The 19,507-nt window shown below is 33.7% G+C and overlaps 4 protein-coding genes across 4 annotated transcripts, besides 15 other annotated features; 3 read left to right on the top strand and 1 right to left on the bottom strand.

The window, feature by feature from the left end:
* Positions 1-170: part of a mobile genetic element that runs on past the window's edge.
* Positions 171-2,030: 1,860 nt separating this feature from the next.
* Positions 2,031-2,916: a mobile genetic element.
* TVAGG3_0316380 (uncharacterized protein) lies at positions 2,191-2,625 on the bottom strand (the record flags this gene model as incomplete). Its single annotated transcript, XM_001300684.1, has 1 exon — positions 2,191-2,625. One exon carries the CDS (start codon positions 2,623-2,625, stop codon positions 2,191-2,193), a length of 435 nt encoding a protein of 144 aa, XP_001300685.1.
* Positions 2,626-2,916: a terminal%2Cinverted (terminal inverted repeat of Maverick-2 transposon ID:TVAGG3_0316370).
* Positions 2,917-3,688: a mobile genetic element.
* A 19-nt stretch (positions 3,689-3,707) lies between these two features.
* Positions 3,708-3,752: a mobile genetic element.
* Positions 3,708-3,752: a terminal%2Cinverted (terminal inverted repeat of LTR141 transposon ID:TVAGG3_0316350).
* An 81-nt stretch (positions 3,753-3,833) lies between these two features.
* Positions 3,834-4,348: a mobile genetic element.
* Positions 4,349-4,948: 600 nt separating this feature from the next.
* Positions 4,949-5,039: a mobile genetic element.
* A 578-nt stretch (positions 5,040-5,617) lies between these two features.
* Positions 5,618-6,646: a mobile genetic element.
* Positions 6,647-6,762: 116 nt separating this feature from the next.
* Positions 6,763-10,113, top strand: TVAGG3_0316310 (nuclear export signal receptor protein; the record flags this gene model as incomplete). Its single annotated transcript, XM_001300685.1, has 1 exon — positions 6,890-9,673. One exon carries the CDS (start codon positions 6,890-6,892, stop codon positions 9,671-9,673), a length of 2,784 nt encoding a protein of 927 aa, XP_001300686.1.
* An 86-nt stretch (positions 10,114-10,199) lies between these two features.
* Positions 10,200-10,229: a terminal%2Cinverted (terminal inverted repeat of MuDR-3_TvMULE3 transposon ID:TVAGG3_0316300).
* Positions 10,200-10,618: a mobile genetic element.
* Positions 10,619-10,640: a mobile genetic element.
* Positions 10,619-10,640: a terminal%2Cinverted (terminal inverted repeat of Kolobok-1_TV transposon ID:TVAGG3_0013400).
* A 1,201-nt stretch (positions 10,641-11,841) lies between these two features.
* Positions 11,842-11,932: a terminal%2Cinverted (terminal inverted repeat of Maverick-3 transposon ID:TVAGG3_0316120).
* Positions 11,842-19,507: part of a mobile genetic element that runs on past the window's edge.
* TVAGG3_0316280 (serine threonine-protein phosphatase family) lies at positions 13,434-13,676 on the top strand (the record flags this gene model as incomplete). The annotated part of the gene is made up of 1 exon (XM_051230051.1): positions 13,434-13,676. One exon carries the CDS (start codon positions 13,434-13,436, stop codon positions 13,674-13,676), a length of 243 nt encoding a protein of 80 aa, XP_051099781.1.
* TVAGG3_0316270 (uncharacterized protein) lies at positions 17,057-17,491 on the top strand (the record flags this gene model as incomplete). Its single annotated transcript, XM_001300687.1, has 1 exon — positions 17,057-17,491. One exon carries the CDS (start codon positions 17,057-17,059, stop codon positions 17,489-17,491), a length of 435 nt encoding a protein of 144 aa, XP_001300688.1.

Raw genomic sequence — 19,507 nt, 5'->3', positions numbered from 1 at the left:
GCTACAGAAGATATAAAGAATTTGCGAAGGAGAATGAATTCTTTGCATGTAGTTCAAATGTATTTGGTGGCAAGATGAGAGAATTTGTGAAGAGAAGTAGAAAGCGAGACGGTTCTGCAAGAAGTTATATTTACGAAGCAAGTATGATATTAGAAGGTCGTGGAAAGAAAGAAACAGTGAATTACGAGGAAGTGCTTGAAAAATTCATGGAGTACATGGGAAGCAATATAACATACAACAAAGACATATACAGTGAGTTTAAGTACTACTGTGAACAGCATGAGATTGAAGTAATGAGTAAAGGAGACTTTGAAACGCTTATGAAAGACAGTAAGGAGGTCATACATGAGAACAGTATTGAAATAGTTCATGAGAACAGTGAGGAGGTCATACATGAATGCAATGATGAAATAGTTCACGAGAACAGTGAGGAGGTCATACATGAATGCAATGATGAAATAGTTCACGATGTCGTTCGTGAAGAAGCCATTGCAACAAAGAATGATATAAAGGATTTCATAGAACTTAACAAGGAGGAGTTTAAAGAAGGCTATGAAGTGAAAAGATGTGAAGAAGATTTCTTGGCGTATTTGAAGAAAAAGAGACTAAAGCCAATGGCTCAAAATAAGTTTCAATCGATGTTTGAAAAGAAACGTTTGAGCTATGGTGGTGTAAGAAGCACATATTACTTTGTTAAGAAGTGAGGACATTTATTTTTGTCGTTAGTGTTGGAGTTTGTGTTGGAGTTTGTGTTTGTCATTTGTGCTGAAGTTAGTACTTGTCGTTAGTGTTGGAGTTTGTGTTGGAGTTTGTGTTTGTCATTTGTGTTTGTCATTTGTGTTTGTCATTTGTGCTGAAGTTAGTACTTGTCGTTAGTGTTGGAGTTTGTGTTTGTTGTTAGTGTTTGTCATTTGTGCTGAAGTTAGTACTTGTCGTTAGTGTTGGAGTTTGTGTTTGTTGTTAGTGTTTGTCATTTGTGCTGAAGTTAGTACTTGTCGTTAGTGTTGGAGTTTGTGTTGGAGTTTGTGTTTGTTGTTAGTGTTTGTCATTTGTGCTGAAGTTAGTACTTGTCGTTAGTGTTGGAGTTTGTGTTTGTCATTTGTGCTGAAGTTAGTACTTGTCGTTAGTGTTGGAGTTTGTGTTTGTCATTTGTGCTGAAGTTAGTACTTGTCGTTAGTGTTGGAGTTTGTGTTTGTTGTTAGTGTTTGTCATTTGTGCTGAAGTTAGTACTTGTCGTTAGTGTTGGAGTTTGTGTTGGAGTTTGTGTTTGTTGTTAGTGAGAGAATAAATTAAATCATGAACTTTGCCATGGTCTCTGTCCCTAGTAGTTTTCATTAAGTTCTGGAAATAATGAAAGTCATAAACTTTGCCATGATCTCTGTCCCTAGTAGTTTTCATTATCTCACAGAGTTAATGAAAGTCATACTTTCTATCAGGTGAAGCATGCAGATGAACATAATGAAAGTTAGTGAGTTTGCCACGAGTTATGAATAAAATATTGGCATATTAGATGAGATAGCTGATGAAACAGATGAAGATAAATTAAATCTTGGACTTTGCCACACTCTGTCCCTAGTTCCTCAAAATCCTTGACAACGTTGCTTAGAAATTTTGGTTCAAAACCTCATCTGATTTTAATCTGTTATGCTACCTGTTAAGTTTCGCGAGATTATAAATGTCATGGAGTTATATAAAAAGGAGGGACAGCTAGGGACACTGGAAGTACTTGTAAGGCTATCTGTTAAGATTGCATGAAATACTGAAAAGTCATGAAATCCATTATCGCTGTGCTAGCTTCACCTTAGAGTAAAATGACGACTAAAGTCACTGAAGCAATGAAACAAAAGTTTTTGGTAGAATACATTAAATCAGGAACTATTCCAGAAGGTTTTTACATTCATACTATGAAGGATGGTAGAGTTCAGTTTAGAAAGATAAAGCAACCATTAGATAAAGAAGGAATTTTGAGAAAGATTAAACTTCATGAGGACAACATTGCTGAACTTAAGAAGAAGTTAGAAGAGTTGGAGAAAGGAAGAGAGTTATAAAGCAATGAATTCAACAGGGTGAAAAAAGAGGTGAGATTTCACCACTTCACCTAAACATTATTTTTGTGCTATGTTTTCATACGTGTGAGGGTGGTGATATCATTTATTTTTAAATAAATGTGGGAACAAAAATAAAGCATATCTACTCAACAGGAATGAGACCCTTACTGACTATGTATTCGTTTAATGCTTGATGAAAACAATGGTACATATTATCGTATGGGTATACACAACGTCTGTTTCCATCGTCGTCGTATATGTAGAGCTCAAATCCAGTCCAACCTTCTTTTGTACAATATGTAGCTTTATTTAAGTATGCATTTATGTAGATAAGGCAATTTTCTTCATCGCTCCAGAAATAATTTTTGTTCTTTGTTGAAATAGTTTTCGTTCCTCTGCGACCATAAGGAATGTATGCAATGAACTTTGCGTCATATGGGATTGTAATATATTCAGGGTTTCTTTCATCGTCAATGGGTCTGTCTTTGTTAAAATGCATGTTTCTCAGTTTTACTTGAGTTTTGAATAGTTCACGGAAACGTTCTGGGAAAGAGTCATAGTAAATGTAGTCGGACATGTCTTTGTAATGAAATAAAAAATTAAAAAAAATAAAAATAAGGTTATTTTTTATTTAGTGAGGACGATAGTGAATTCGTTAGTGAAGTCGTTAGTGAAGTAGTTAGTGAAATCGTTAGTGAAATCGTTAGTGAAATCGTTTATGTGTCAGACGGTTTTGTAAATATTTAAGGTTAAATTGGTGTTATGGTTGTATTGTAAAATATACGTTACCGGTTTTGTAAAGTGTCAAACCGTTAACTTGGGTAAGGTGGAACGCAGTGCCGCCGTACCCAAGTTAGGGATACTAACTAAAATTCTCTTATTTCGATAAAATCTGGGCGAGCCGAAAAGATTGTTTGCCAAAAACGTTCTATTTTACCATTTAACTGTGGTGTGTAAGGTTCTGTCCGATGGTGTTGAATGCCATTTACTTGAAGAACGTTTTTGAAGTCCTTTCCTGTAAATTCGCATCCATTATCTGTCAAAAGTTCGTATGGAATAATTTTGATAGAGTCGATAGCATTTTGTAAAGCTTTTGAAGTTGATTTCATTGTTTTATCGGGAAGAATTTCGTAATAAATACAAAAACGAGATCTGTCATCGATAAAGGCAATTAAATGATAAGTATGCTTGGTACCATTTGTCTCTTCTTTGAAGCTTTTTAAATCAGTATGCCATTGCTGATTTACGTATTGGGAAACATACTGATTTGGATGTTCATCAATTTTTTCTGGATCTCGCCGAAATTTGAAAAGATTCTCTTTTTCGTATAATTTAAGCATATCGTGAAATGAAACTGTGTCATCATGTATGTAACTCTCTAAAACTTTTTTATAACCTAGATTGTACTTAGCTTTTATTTTGTGAATGGTTGGTAACAAATCTGTTCTAAGAGGAGTTTCTGGTCTTCCGAGCTTTTTTGGATTTAAACCAAGTTCTTGCCATTTTAATAATAATTTTTTTCTACCTATGTGCAAATCTTTTGCAACTTGGTCTACTGTCTTTTTGCCAATAGAATATTCAAGATATGTCGTAATATAAATCTGATTTTCATTTGGCAGATCCACTTCTTGTCTTTCCATTTTTTTTTGAATCAATTTATACAAATAAACTTATAAAACACAAAATTATTATTTTATAATATAATTCTTAGATAATACATCCGATATGTAAAGTGTCAAAAATGAATTGAACCGAATTTTCATGCATTACAAAAGGTACATTCACTAGGATAAATAGCATCCCTATATAGTGCCTAACAATATTTATACGGGCAAAAAATTTGGCTAGAGATTTGGCGAGTTAGAAAACTTAGAAAATTTAGAGGGATTTTTATTTTCGAATTTTTTTGGAAAGTTAAAATTGTGATTAAAAATCGATTTCCGGGAGAACTAAGCATCTCATCATATATTTAAATCGATAAAATTATTAAATAATAGTTGAATAGTACAACTACATGAAATTGTGGCTGAATATACAGAAAAAATGAACATATTTGACATTTTTGAAAATTCATATAGTTGGATGGTGACAGACTCATAAACTATACTTTAGCTAAGAATGGTATATGATTTCAGCAACACATGGTTAAAATCGTAAAAATTTTTTAGATTTCAAACAGATATATGGTAATCTAATGGAACAGAGTCAGCAAATAGCATGTAAAATATGTTACAATTAACTTTTTATTATATCCAATAGTAAATATCGAATGTTATCCAGCTTTATGGTTAAATATTTTCGGTTCAATTTTTTTTGGGGGGTATTATTATTGTCGTCTGGCGGTTTTAGACGACAATGCGAATTTTCAAATAATAGGATTTTTAGCCAGATAAAGAGCTACTCCATATATCATGCGTGTTTGCATACTATATACATAGATGGAATTGATGTTCTTCCTTTATTTAGGTACCGAAACATGCTTGAAAAATCTATTTTTTAGACGACAATAATAATTTTGTCACTTTTTCTAGACGACAATAAAACATCCTCTTTTTTTTCGTATAGAAATTTTTGAAAATATCAGTATCTCAATTTTTGTCGATCAATTTTCTATAAAATTAAAAATGTTCGTGGAGCATCATATTATGGTCATATATTTTCATTTTCATTTTTTGCATAAATATTTCCCGCCAAAATACAAAAGTGCCATAATCTCATGGTGGACCACAGCTGGAGTCACCGCCGACTATCCACTTGCTGGGATGCTACGCAGCCTTTGATCTGGCCAATCTTAGTGCTGCTCCATCCACATCAGCAAGTGATTTCGGCGGGAGATCTCCAATCGGTCTTCCATGAGGGTTACGCAAGCCAGATTCTCTGACACATAAATTGTTAGAGACCACAACTACATTATACTAGGACAAAGTTCTTCCGAGGCCTCTCATCAAATGAGAGACTTCGGAAGAACTCTGCCCTATTCGATTAATTACAGAATCCTAGGCCTTTTGGGAACTAGGAAAGAGTAGTAAGAGTACTTTAAGGCAATGCTCATCGAATGAGAGATTTCGTAATGAACATTGCCCATTTCAGGCAAACTTACTCCCCTAACCCTCGGAGGTTAAGGGAGTAGTACTATAGTCAACGAGGGCAATAACGTATAACTAATATCGACAGAAGCACAGTAACTACGCAGCCTAGCTACGCTATCCTAGCAGCTAGGCTGCATAGTTATTGTGCTTCTGGCTTGCGTAACCCTCATGGAAGACCGATTGGAGATCTCCCGCCGAAATCACTTGCTGATGTGGATGGAGCAGCACTAAGATTGGCCAGATCAAAGGCTGCGTAGCATCCCAGCAAGTGGATAGTCGGCGGTGACTCCAGCTGTGGTCCACCATGAGATTATGGCACTTTTGTATTTTGGCGGGAAATATTTATGCAAAAAATGAAAATGAAAATATATGGCCACAATATGATGCTCCACGACCATTTTTAATTTTATAGAAAATTGATCGACAGAAATTGAGATACTGATATTTTCAAAAATTTCTATACGAAAAAAATTCAGAACCATATTTTCTTATCGAGCTTCTCTTGAACTGTTGTATTAAGGTTGTAAATTTTTGATGCTAGAAACTTTGGAATCTTCTTTGCTGCAGCATTTTTCTTGAGAGTTCTTGCAATTTCGAATAGATCTGCGCATTGTATGAAATGGGGGCTTTAAAATATCTTGAAAACAGAATAGGACTGCTTTTCCAAAGGAATGCTTACTTGTAAATCAGAGAGTTTCAAAATTGAGTACAAGATTATCATCATACCTTTTGATTTTGCTGCGTAAAAGGAAGACAAGGTATTAACAAATCATTTACTGTTGTTCATCAAAAGAAGAAACTTTGATAACAACTAATGATGATAAAATCAAGCAATCTTTTAATATTTTAAATTGATAAGACATTCAAAATATTTGAATTGTTTAAAATATTTTCTTTTAATTTCTCTAATATATTATCATGATTATATAATCAAATTTAAATTTTTATTCAAAAAGGCAATATTTCAAATTTTTAATTTCAATAATCTTAATTCTGCAATAAATGTATTTAATTGTAGCAAATTTAATGATCTTTCGTCATGGTTAGCAATTTGGAACTCATAAATTAATGATTTCTTCAAGTAAAATTCTGCATTATTTCAAAAGTCAATAATTCTCTAGTAACTTTTCCCCAAACCCTAACCATTATATTATATGTGTAATAGAGAATAATTGCAAAAAAAGATGGCCGAATTTACTGGGTAGTTCTTGTGATGCGAAATAATTGGAATTTAACACCTAGTTTTAGCAGCATCATTCTCTTTTTGCTCTCATTTAAATGCTTTTGCACACTTTAATTTTGAAATATAAGAGTTTTGGAAATTATCAAATTTATCTGCTCAAATACTATAGATCTTCATAAGTGTTAATAGAATCACCAGCCTTACATATAGTGTTTAATATAATGATGCACATCATACTGGGATTTATTCCTTATTCATCTAGTTATTATAAGATTTACAACCCCATGAAAATTTAAAATTTTGTCAAAAATAGTGAATGTACCTTTGCATTACAGAATTTTTGGTATTTATCCGCCCCAAAATGAGAATGTCCTGTTAATTTTTAGTTCTAGAGAATCTCGTGTAAACTATTCAATTTTGATGAAAAAAAACTTATTTTTTATTGAGTCTTTTATAGAAATTTTATGGCCGAGTTTGATAAAGTTCTCGAATTATTAGCAGCAGGATCACTATCATCTATTGGTTCTTATACTCAAGCTGACTTGGAAAAATTTAACGCAAATCAGGCAATGATTACAGAAAAATTAAATGAATTTCGTTCGGTACCTGGATATCTTGAAGTGTTACTTGATATTATTGATAGCCAAGTCGATATTGGACTTAAATTAATAGCAGTAACAGAAATGAAAAATGTTATTAAACAGTTTTGGGAAAACGATCAATTGTTCTCAAATAAGGACGTTATTAGAAGCAAAATTCTCCAATTTCTACTCATTGATGATGCACATGAGAATTTCTTCAGTATGGTTATTGAATCTATTGGTCTCATAGCCGCATCTGACTTTCCAAGCAGATGGCCACAGTTTAATGACTTCTTCAGTCAAATCAACATTGATGAAGAGAGTTTTGCCTTAGTACAGAGAATGCTTTTTGCAGGAAGCGAAGTATTCAAGAGATTCGAAGATATGAGCTACAAGAGTGATGGTGGTGAGAAAATCTCACTCGCTTCGGCTCAATGGATCGAGAAATTGTTAGCAGTTATGACAAAATTACTTCCAAACTACGAAATAGAAAACACATTTACTGCATGGATCCCAGCACTCAAACTATTCAACTCATTGATTTCTACAGATCTTCCTCAACCATTCTTTGATCATCTTGGCGAAATCTTCCAAGTATTCACATTACTTTTACAGACAGATACCGTTGAGGAGCTCCTCGAAATGAAAATCCAGCTTTGCCAAATTCTTCAAAAACTCATTTTCAGGTACTTGGATGAAATCCTGAATTACGCAGAAAAGAAACGCAAGAATGGTGTCGAAGTTACTGAAGAACAAGAACAAGAATTCCTTGAAATATTTATCAATCTTCTCGATTCAGTTCTTGGTCAATTATATAATGATGAGAAATACGAATCACAATTCAATTCATTCATTGTTACTGTCTTCAAAACGATGGCTTCAATCATGAAACAAGCCAAACTTCGTGATTTTTACTTGAATGAAGAGAGATTAAATCAAGTGTGCGAAATTGTTCAAAAGTACCTCGCAATCAACGAAGACATGGTCGAATCGATGCGTGAAGATCCTCTCGAATACTTCAACACCGATATCGGCGGACTTGAATGGGAATCACCAAGAAAAGCTGCATTTGATTTCATGAAACTCCAACTTGCAAAGAACTACAGAGAAAACGTTGAAGAGATATTTGGATCACCAAACCAACTTTCGAAGGCAGAATTCGATAGTTTAGATTTGGATGTGAAAGATTCTATGATTTTCTTCACAGGTTTCTTCAAATCAGCAAAGTCATCTATCAGAGAAGGTGTCTTACAAATTGTTGAAGATTTCGATATTGTTCAGTTTGTCACAGAAATCATCATTCCTATATTGACACTCCCTATTTCTCCAGATCAACCGGAACTCATGATTTTGCAAGCAGATGCAGTCAAGTTCTATGTTGACTACAGGAACGTCATCCCAGCAGAGATCACAGCGAACAACTTCAAGACTTTCTTCCAAATGTTGAATTCCAACATCATCACAACAAAATTGTATGGTGCATATTTGATCGAGAGAATCTGTGCATCTAAGTTGTTGAATGTTTCATCTGAATTCTTGATGAGTCAAGACATCTCATCAATCATTCCTACACTTATCCAGTCACTTACATACGAAGGAAAGACATGTGCATACATCGGCAAAGTATTGATGCGAATTGCTAGTGTTGGAGCAGAAGCATTACATTCAGTTTCTGTTTCAGTCATCAAGACGATCATCAACACTATCAGATCATCCATTGATAATCCAGCCGACACTGATTTCTTCCACAACTTGTGGGAAACTATCGCAGCTTTGTTGATCTACTCACATCCACCATTCGAAGAAGTCGAAGGTCCACTATTCGAATTGATCAGAACAATCATTGAAAAACAATCAACAGACTTCATCCCTTACTCGATCCAGATTGTTGGTGCTATGGTCAATGCACACAGAGAAGGAGATCAATTCACACCAATATATAACGAGTTCTTCGAATCTATGATGAGTGAAGAACAGTGGTTACCATTTGGAAACATCCCAGCATTAGCTATGATGATCACAGCATATTCTAAGCACATTCCAGAATTAGTCTTCCATTTCTATGAAGGAATTGTTATGAGATGTGATGAATTGTTACAAAAATCGCGAACACACATGTCTGCATTTGTTATTTTGCAGTCCATCATTTCCATGGATAATCCTTCTATTGATGTCACCGGAATCATCGGCATCACATGGAAGAACTTCACATTGCAGTTACCACGATATAAATCATCATTTGCGATTTTCATTTGTTCATGCATCAACTCTATTGGTGCCGACAGACTCATCTCATCTATTCCAGGTGATTGCAGGAACGACATCTTCAACGAATTGGAGAGATGTCTTCCATTGATCCGCGAGCGCAAAGACATCGAACGCGTTGTTTCCGGTGTCATTCAAGGATTACGTTGCGAATCAGTTAATTCCAATGAGTGGGGATGTTTGTTGCGTGGCATTGTCACTGTTTTAGAACGACCAAATCACGACGAAAACATCAATGAAGAGATTGCTGCTAAGCGTGAAGAAGAAGCCGCCGCGACACAGTTCGATACAACATTCGCTCGCTTGATTTATGCCGAACGATCAGAACAAACAGAAGGTGACATCAACTCAACAACAAACTTGAACCAATACACAGCATGCGCTATTTCTGAAATCTCAGCTATGCGTCCAGGTTGGCTTGGCGACGCAATTCAAAAGTTATCTCCTCTAATACAAGATTCTTTCAACAAATACCAAGAAAGATTCGAAGTTGCTTTTATATATTAATTAAAAACGTTACTTATCATATCATATCTTGAGTATAAAATCCTCATAAATTGTATGAATTGGCGAGTAAATTGAGAATAGACATATTCATAAAGGCGACGGAATTTATGAATAGGGTACCCTATTTATGAACGGTTAGAATTTGGAAAAACCGTCGCAAGTATGAAAACCCTAAATATGGAAAAACCGTCAAAAGTATGAACAGGTAGGTGATCGGAATCTTCATATTTTTTATTTGGAATTTAGAAACAAGAACCTAATAATCAATTATGTATGGAAATTAGAAATAATCCCTATACTAAATGCTATTGTTTTTCACTTTTTTCTAAAAAATCTTCTAAATTAATTTAGATTTTATTAATTTTTAGACTAAATGCAAATACACTTGATTAATTTCTGTAATTATTGAAGAAGGCTTAAACTTATATCTTAACTTAAATTCATGAATATTCTTATTTCTAATTTCTTTTTCCATTTGACAAATAAAGGGTTATCCACACTTGTCAACTTATTTATGAATAAACATGAGTAGGGGTAATTTTAGCTAAAAGTGACACGCCTGCAAAAAGTGACACACCCGTGAAGGGTGTGATTACCGATCGGTAATTTCGACAGTTTAGAATTTAAAATTTTTTATGGAACTGTTGCGAGTTTCATAAAGAATTTAAGGAATATAAGCAAAGATTTGAATCAAAATCTTAGACCTAAGCCGCTCGATTCGCTCGCGGCTTCCGCGAATTACAGATCAGCAAAGATTTGAATCAAAATCTTCGAACTAAGCCGATCGCTTCGCTCGCGGCTTTCTTTATTATTTTAAATTTGCATATTTCCATCAAAAGTTCATAAGGTAAAAAATTTCGTTTATATTATTGCAAAATAAAATCTTCATTATCAAAATAATATTAAATAATAATATAATATAATTTATAAACAACTATTATTTAAGGGTATAGTCCACTAAAAATTTTTAAGTTTTGACAATGAAAATAAGCTCTGTGACCATGTAAATATATATCTATGCAAAACGAGAGGTTATGCCATAATTTTTTTTAGTTATCAAATTTTCCTTTTTTTTGAGAGAAGTCTCTCAATAATTTGAGAAGAATCTTTGATATAAAGAGATACACATTTGTAGAACGAAGTAAGTGTTTTCCAAACATTTTATATGTTCATCCTGTATAACAATATAAAGCTGCATAGTGCCATCTTGTGCGTTTGCTATTTTATGTACTTTTCATTGAGATAATCCCTCTTCTCGGGTGATTTTAACAGTCAACTCAATTTTAAAATAAAGATTTCATCAAAATGATTTCGAAATTCGGATATTGATTATATAAATAGCACTGTTAACATATTTTGGATGAGTAAAAAATACCTTGTTTTGTATGCATTTAGTACACCTTTATTTTTGATTAAAACTATAAAATTTTTATTCTTATATAATAAATAGTATATGTTACATAAACATGAAATTCAATAGCATTCAATTTTGGATTTTTTAGATTTGGTAAATTTTAGAAGAAATAAAATCAGCAATCAAAATAAAGAAACTTTTTTGTATCTTCTATGATTACCTTTTGGTACTAAATTTTGCATTAATAAGTAAATTATCTGTATTATTCTGTGAGCACAAGCCCTCAGTTATGCTGGTAGTGAATGAGGAATCGTCATTTTGCGAAGAGAACGCGATTATTAAGGTAATTTTGAGAATTGTCTTGAATTATTTAAAATTAAAGTTAATTGAATAGGTAGGATAACTAGCCTTTGCTAAATTTGTATAATTTGACCTTATTCTAGTTGGATCTGAGAATGTTTTGCTGAAATAATAAATTATATCGCCGATTTATGAAAATTTCTCTGATGGGACCGACTCGCTGAAACGTATTAGTGTTAATGGTAACTTGTCTGAATTTTCAAATTTTTTTTCGAAATCCAAAAAATCACAAACAAAAGCATCAAAATTAAATTTGAATTTAAAGTTTTCATTTTTTTTTGGAAAATAAAAATATTTTCCCCCAATAAAGTTTATTTTTACTTTTGAGAGGAATAGAAACGTTATTTTGGAATTTTGAAACGACAGAAATGTTCCATTTTTTAATTTTTGATTGAACCGTTATCCATTGAAAAACCTCGATTTTAAAATGTTATTCCAAAATATTCATCTAATGAAAAAAAAAAAAAAAAGAAAGGTATTGGGGCCTCCAGGCACTTCGTGCCCTCTAGCCCTGAAGATGTTTAGTATAAATGAAGTTTTTATTCGGAGGGCTTCCAGGCACTTCGTGCCCTCTAGCCCTGAAGATGTTTAGTATAAATGAAGTTCTTATATACGGGTCTTCCAGGAGCTTTTCACAAATTATATATGTTTTCATGTTTTGTCACTTTTCTGTCACTTTTCAGGAAAAAACATTTTTATTATTATATATAAATGAATTTTACAAAACCACCGTTACCGTTCTTTGGAAATAAGAGTAGATGTAAAGATATTCTATTGAGAGAACTTAAGAACTACCGAATGGTCTAACATTTGTAGATTTGTTCGGTGGAAGTTTCTATATATCCCATTTGTGCCATACAATATTCCCAGACTCAAAGATTATATGCAATGACTTCGACAACTATATGGACCGTCTCAAACATATACCAGACACAAACAATATATTGAAAGCGTTAAAAGAAAAGATACCTATAGGTAAGATGGAACGTATACCATTAGATAAGAAAAATATTGTGAGAGAGGTTTTGAAAAAAGCAGAATATATAGACTGGGATAGTATATCTGCTAGACTATTATATAGTGGTTCTATAAGAGTTCATGACATTGAAACACTTATGTCAAAAGTTTTATATCTTAACTATACAAATGTTTTCAAAGAGGACATAGAAAAATATATTGAGGGTATAGAGTTTGTGAGATGTCATTGGACAGAGTTGTATGAAAAATATAAAGACAAGGAAAATGTTTTCTTTATAGTGGACCCGCCGTTCTATAACACATGGGATTTTCAATACCAAGTAGACTGGACTTTGAGAGACTCTTTAGAAACTTTAGACGTTTTACATAACTGTCCATGCTTTTACTTTACATCCGATAAAAGTGGTTTGGAAACCGTTATGAGATGGTTAGAGGACATACATGACTATGAGTTTAGATATGACAAGATAGAATATGAGAGAGGTCCTATAAACCGGAGAAAGTGTCATAACAAAGAAATTTTACTAGTAAGTAAATGTGGTTTGAAATAGGACTACTTGTTTTAGGTTTTTCCATTGTGTCATTTATTTCTTTGACGTGGCAGAAAAGTACAGAGAATATGAAGATGAACCAATGCCTGCAAATGTCCAGTATATGTACTCGTAAGAGATATTTTTATCTAATATTAAATGGACGCACAGAACTTAGCGAATGCACAGCAACCTGGACAACCAAACCCAGAGAATATTCCAAATGAAGTTAGAATACAAACTGCAATGGCAAACTATGGTCAAGTGCCAACAGATGTACAAATGCAAACTGCCATGTCAAATGACGCTGCGTTAGGTTTGCACCATGGTATGCAAATATGAGATGGAAAGAGTTTTATACAAACCCTGAAGTGGGATATAAACAACTTTATGCAGATGACGCGAACACAGGAGTTGACCCAGAATATGTTTTCTACCAGAGGAGAAACAGAATGTATGAGCTCCAGTTAAAGAATGCTATGGAACTCAACAGGAAACGTAAGAGACTAGGCGGACATTAGATTTTTACACGTAGTAAATGGGTTTCTTTGGAAGAATAGGAAACTTCTTTCGAAATGTTGGAAGAGGTATATGGAATGGAATAAAATCTGTCGGAAGAGGAATTTGGAACGGAGTCAAAAATATTGGTAAAAGAGTAGGTCAGTTTGTTGGTATTATACCTAAAGACCCTGAACCAGAAGAACAAGCTCCTGTTATACAACAGCCTGAACCTGCACCACAGTCAAGTTGGCAACCAAATCCAACACCTCAACCGTATTAAAAAATTATATTTTTACCGTTCGATAGTAGTTGTATATGAAACTAAGTTCTAAGTAAAACGCATGGTATAATGGAATTGTTCTTTTTCTTCCATCTGTAGTAAACCATACTTGAAAGTCTGAAATACTTCCACTTGGTGGTTCATATAGCTTTGTAGGTTTTTCGTAAAAGTCATTTGCCAAGCATAAAAAAGAGTTTTGTGCACCAGAAAATGAAGCATGAACTATCACAGCATCTGAGTCGAAAACATTTTCATATGTTCCATTAGGGTTTTCGACTTCATAAAAGTCCGGGTGTACTGGATATTCTGCAGGCTGATTTAACATCCTCATAAATCTATACCATGCCAAGTTGTTATATTTTGTAGAAATATAAACGTTTTCTCCAAGGTCTTCTATTCTATTGATTTTAACAGTTGCATTTTTCCTGTCATATATAATATCGAGATGGTACTCTCCTTCGTCAATGTTATACTGGTTTGCATATTCGATATAGATGTCGTTTATTTTTCTTGAAAAGCTTGAAGAGTTGTTTCTAAGTTTACAAGCAAATTCACTTGTAAAAGTTTTCCCTGTTCAAATTTCTCATACGTACGTTTTTCTTTGTTATAGTATCGAACTTCAAAACCGACCGTAAATGGGAAACCATGTATGGCTTCTGAAATGAACTTCATTCTACGAAAGCCAATAGCTTTTGTGACGGATGGGTCTCTTAACCATCTTAACGGGTAGTCAAAACGATAGCCTTCATGCTTTACGGTCTCTGTCTCAAACTTTTGACCGACATTAGTAAAAAGTTCATCTAATGGTTTAGTTGTAGCAACTCTTGAATTTTCTTTTTCTATTGAAAGCATATTTTATCTAGAATAAAAATGTCAAATGAAACAGCGTCTATGAGAGAAATACAACACAACCGACAACTCATTATACAAGCTCTAAATAAGAACACAACAAACTTTTCAAACTATTCTAAGATATCTGAGTCATTGAAAGAAGGAAACTTAAAACTGACATTAAACCCAATGACAGATGAGTTTCTATTTCAAGACAAGAAGAACAATACTGTCTGTATAAATCCAACAAAAGGAACTTTAAACGAGAAACCTATAAATGAACTTCTTTTGAAAGCAGATGTTGACAACAAAGCTGACAAAGAATATGTAGACGATGCAATAGCAAAAGAAGAAGAAAGAGCTAACAATGCTTATGCAACAAAAGAACATACTCATCCTGAACTAGCAGACAAAACATATGTTGACAATAAAATGTCAAGTGAAGTGACAAGAGCTGAAAACGAATATTCTAAAAAGACTCATATACATTCTATATCTGATATTACAAACTTACAAGAAACATTAGAGACAAAAGCAAATAAGACTCATACACATACCATTGCAAATATTACAAACTTACAAGAAACCTTAAACAGGAAAAGTGCCATTGGACATACACATACTATATCTGATATTACAAACTTAAACGTTAGCCTTGAAAAGAAAGCAGATAAAACATATGTTAACGATGAGTTAGCATATGTGGCTAGTAAGTTAGAGAAGAAAGCAGATAAGGAATATGTGGATGAAAAAGATAATGAAATTATAGAAAGGGTTGACTGGTACCATGAATGGACATCGAAGATTTTAAAAACTAAAGCCGATACAGGATGGGTTTCAGGATGTTTAGACCTTAAAGCTGACAAGAACCATACACATACAAGTTTTACAACTGTTAGAGCAGACGACATAATACTGAACTTTGACCTTGGTTCAAGTGCACCTTTAGAGAATCCGAGTACAAGCGTAAAAGATACTCTTAACAATTTAGATAACAGTTGCAGGAATATCGAAGAGCATGCCAGAAACTTTGAAGCATATGAACTACCAACAATGTTAGATAAGAAAGCTGACAAAACAGAGCTTCAAACATTAAAGACAGAAATACTTCAAACATTATATCCTATAGGCTCTATTTATACGTCAATGAACTCTACCAGACCAGAAACAGTACTTGGTTTTGGAACTTGGACTCAAATAGTCGACAGGTTTTTGTATTGTGCAAACTCTTCAAAGGAAACAGGTGGAAGTAAAACGATTTCAGGTGAAAATTTACCTGCGCACAGTCACTACATAGATTTAAGTACATCTCAAGCAGGTTGGCATAAGCATAGATATTGGGATTGGTCAGCAATGACAAAAGGTAAAGGATATGATGTTAAAGACAACGTTAAGTTTGCTATAAATTGTTACTGGAGTAACACTGAGGGAGGAGGAAACCATACACATCGCGTTTCGGGATATACGCAAACAACGGGACAAAGTAAAGACTACATGCCACCTTACATGACAGTTTACGCATGGTATAGAATTGCTTAGTCGTCATGTTCCACTTCTTTAGCATATTCGTCAGGAGTTGTCTTATATTTGTTAGGAACTGTCTTTGAAAGTATACCACCTTGAACTTTGACAAGTTTGAAACGAGGTCTGACAATAGTAGTTTTATCTTCTGCTTGCAGTGTGTACATTTTGCCATGTTTGCCTAAAACTTCATAATATTCTCTTGTATACTTTCTTCTATTTTTACGAACACGAACGTGAGTACCTGTCGGGTTCCCATTGTTGTCATAGTCAATAGTATTTTCATATGGGTCGCGTTTAGGTATTTCTATTTTTACTTTGTCTCCTTTCTGAAGTTTGAAGCCCGGCATTCTTTCTTGTTTGTCTCTTTTGACTAAATTATTAAATATATAGTCTTTCTCTAAGTCAGGGTTGTTTTTCATTTCTTCGGGGGAGTGGTTTCCCAAACCTTTTTGTTTACGGTTATTGTAAATATTTAAAACTTGTCTCATCTTTGCCATGGAGAAGTGTCTATACTTGTCGTCATATGACATTTCATTTGCTTCACCACCTTGTGGTTGGTTTAAGTCTCTTAACATTTTTATACAACCGTCAATGACACCAAGAGCAGAATGGTTTTGGTCGACAATGAAATATTGGTTTACATTTTTTGAACGCAGATAGTTTTTAATATCGTCTGATTTGAAAGAACTTTCATAGTCAGATGTCAGTTTTGTTGGATGGTATTTGTCAACGAATATTGTCAAAGTTAGTATGGCTTAGTCGTGTACTGTGGCACTGCGCGCCTCCGTACACCACTTAGCGGTTTTGACACTTTACGAAACCGGTAACGTATATTTTACAACACAACCATAAAACCAACTTAACCTTAAATATTTACAAAACCATCTGACACATAAACGACTTCACTAATGACTTCACTAATGACTTCACTAACGACTTCACTAACGAATTCACTACCGTCCTCACTAAATAAAAAATAACCTTATTTTATTTATTTTCCAACTTTTTTATTTCATTGTAAAGACATGTCTGACTACATTTACTATGACTCTTTCCCAGAACGTTTCCGTGAACTATTCAAAACTCAAGTAAAACTGAGAAACATGCATTTTAACAAAGACAGACCCATTGACGATGAAAGAAACCCTGAATATATTACAATCCCTTATGACGCAAAGTTCATTGCATACATTCCTTATGGTCGCAGAGGAACAAAAACTATTTCAACAAAGAACAAAAATTATTTCTGGAGCGATGAAGAAAATTGCCTTATCTACATAAATACATACTTAAATAAAGCTACATATTGTACAAAAGAAGGTTGGACTGGATTTGAGCTCTACATATACGACGACGATGGAAACAGACGTTGTGTATACCCATACGATAATATGTACCATTGTTTTCATCAAGCATTAAACGAATACATAGTCAGTAAGGGTCTCATTCCTGTTGAGTAGAAATGTTATATTTTTGTTCTGTCATTTATATAAAAATAAACTTAAAAATTAATGATATCACCACTCCCACACGTATGAAAACATAGCACAAAAATAAATTTAGGTGAAGTGGTGAAATCTCACCTCTTTTTTCACCTCTTTTTTCACCCTTTTGAATTCATTGCTTTATAACTCTCTTCCTTTCTCCAACTCTTCTAACTTCTTCTTAAGTTCAGCAATGTTGGTCTCATGAAGTTTAATCTTTCTCAAAATTCCTTCTCTATCTAATGGTTGCTTTATCTTTCTAAACTGAACTCTACCATCCTTCATAGTATGAACGTAAAAACCTTCTGGAACCGCTCCTGATTTAATGTATTCTACCAAAAACTTTTGTTTCATTGCTTCAGTGACTTTAGTCGTCATTTTACTCTAAGGTGAAGCTAGCACAGCGATAATGGATTTCATGACTTTTTAGTATTTCATGCAATCTTAACAGATAGCCTTACAAGTACTTCCAGTGTCCCTAGCTGTCCCTCCTTTTTATATAACTCCATGACATTTATAATCTCGCGAAACTTAACAGGTAGCATAACAGATTAAAATCAGATGAGGTTTTGAACCAAAATTTCTAAGCAACGTTGTCAAGGATTTTGAGGAACTAGGGACAGAGTGTGGCAAAGTCCAAGATTTAATTTATCTTCATCTGTTTCATCAGCTATCTCATCTAATATGCCAATATTTTATTCATAACTCGTGGCAAACTCACTAACTTTCGTTATGTTCATCTGCATGCTTCATCTGATAGAAAGTATGACTTTCATTAACTCTGTGAGATAATGAAAACTACTAGGGACAGAGACTATGGCAAAGTTCATGACTTTCATTATTTCCAGAACTTAATGAAAACTACTAGGGACAGAGACCATGGCAAAGTTTATGATTTCATCGTTTATGATTTGTCATGATTTCATCGTGAATGCTTTTGTCAAGATTTCATCGTTTATGATTTGTCAAGATTTCATCGTGAATGATTTGTCATGATTTCATCGTGAATGATTTGTCATGATTTCATCGTGAATGCTTTGTCAAGACTTTGTCATGACTTCTTCGTAAATGCTTTTGTCATGACTTTGTCAAGATTTCATCGTGAATGCTTTTGTCATGACTTCTTCATCGTGAATGCTTTGTCAAGACTTTGTCAAGATTTCATCGTTTATGATTTGTCAAGATTTCATCGTGAATGCTTTGTCAAGACTTTGTCATGATTTCATCGTAATGAACGTAAATGCTTTTGTCATGATTTCATCGTTTATGATTTGTCATGATTTCATCGTAATGAACGTAAATGCTTTTGTCAAGATTTCATCGTGAATGAACGTAAATGCTTTTGTCAAGATTTCATCGTGAATGAACGTAAATGCTTTTGTCAAGATTTCATCGTGAATGAACGTAAATGCTTTTGTCATGATTTCATCGTAATGAACGTAAATGCTTTTGTCATGACTTTGTCAAGATTTCATCGTGAATGCTTTTGTCATGACTTCTTCATCGTGAATGCTTTTGTCAAGACTTTGTCAAGATTTCATCGTTTATGATTTGTCAAGATTTCATCGTGAATGCTTTGTCAAGACTTTGTCATGATTTCATCGTGAATGAACGTGAATGCTTTTGTCATGATTTCATCGTTTATGATTTGTCATGATTTCATCGTAATGAACGTGAATGCTTTTGTCATGATTTCATCGTAATGAACGTGAATGCTTTTGTCATGATTTCATCGTAATGAACGTAAATGCTTTTGTCAAGATTTCATCGTGAATGAACGTAAATGCTTTTGTCAAGATTTCATCGTTTATGATTTGTCAAGATTTCATCGTTTATGATTTGTCATGATTTCATCGTGAATGAACGTAAATGCTTTTGTCAAGATTTCATCGTTTATGATTTGTCATGATTTCATCGTAATGAACGTGAATGCTTTTTTGTCATGATTTCATCGTAATGAACGTAAATGCTTTTGTCATGACTTCTTCGTGA

This window comes from Trichomonas vaginalis, chromosome V (assembly GCF_026262505.1).
Source record: "Trichomonas vaginalis G3 chromosome V, whole genome shotgun sequence".
Lineage (NCBI taxonomy): Eukaryota > Parabasalia > Trichomonadida > Trichomonadidae > Trichomonas > Trichomonas vaginalis.
The sequence above is the reverse complement of the archived record's forward strand: the minus strand, read 5'-3'. Positions and strand labels throughout refer to the sequence as shown.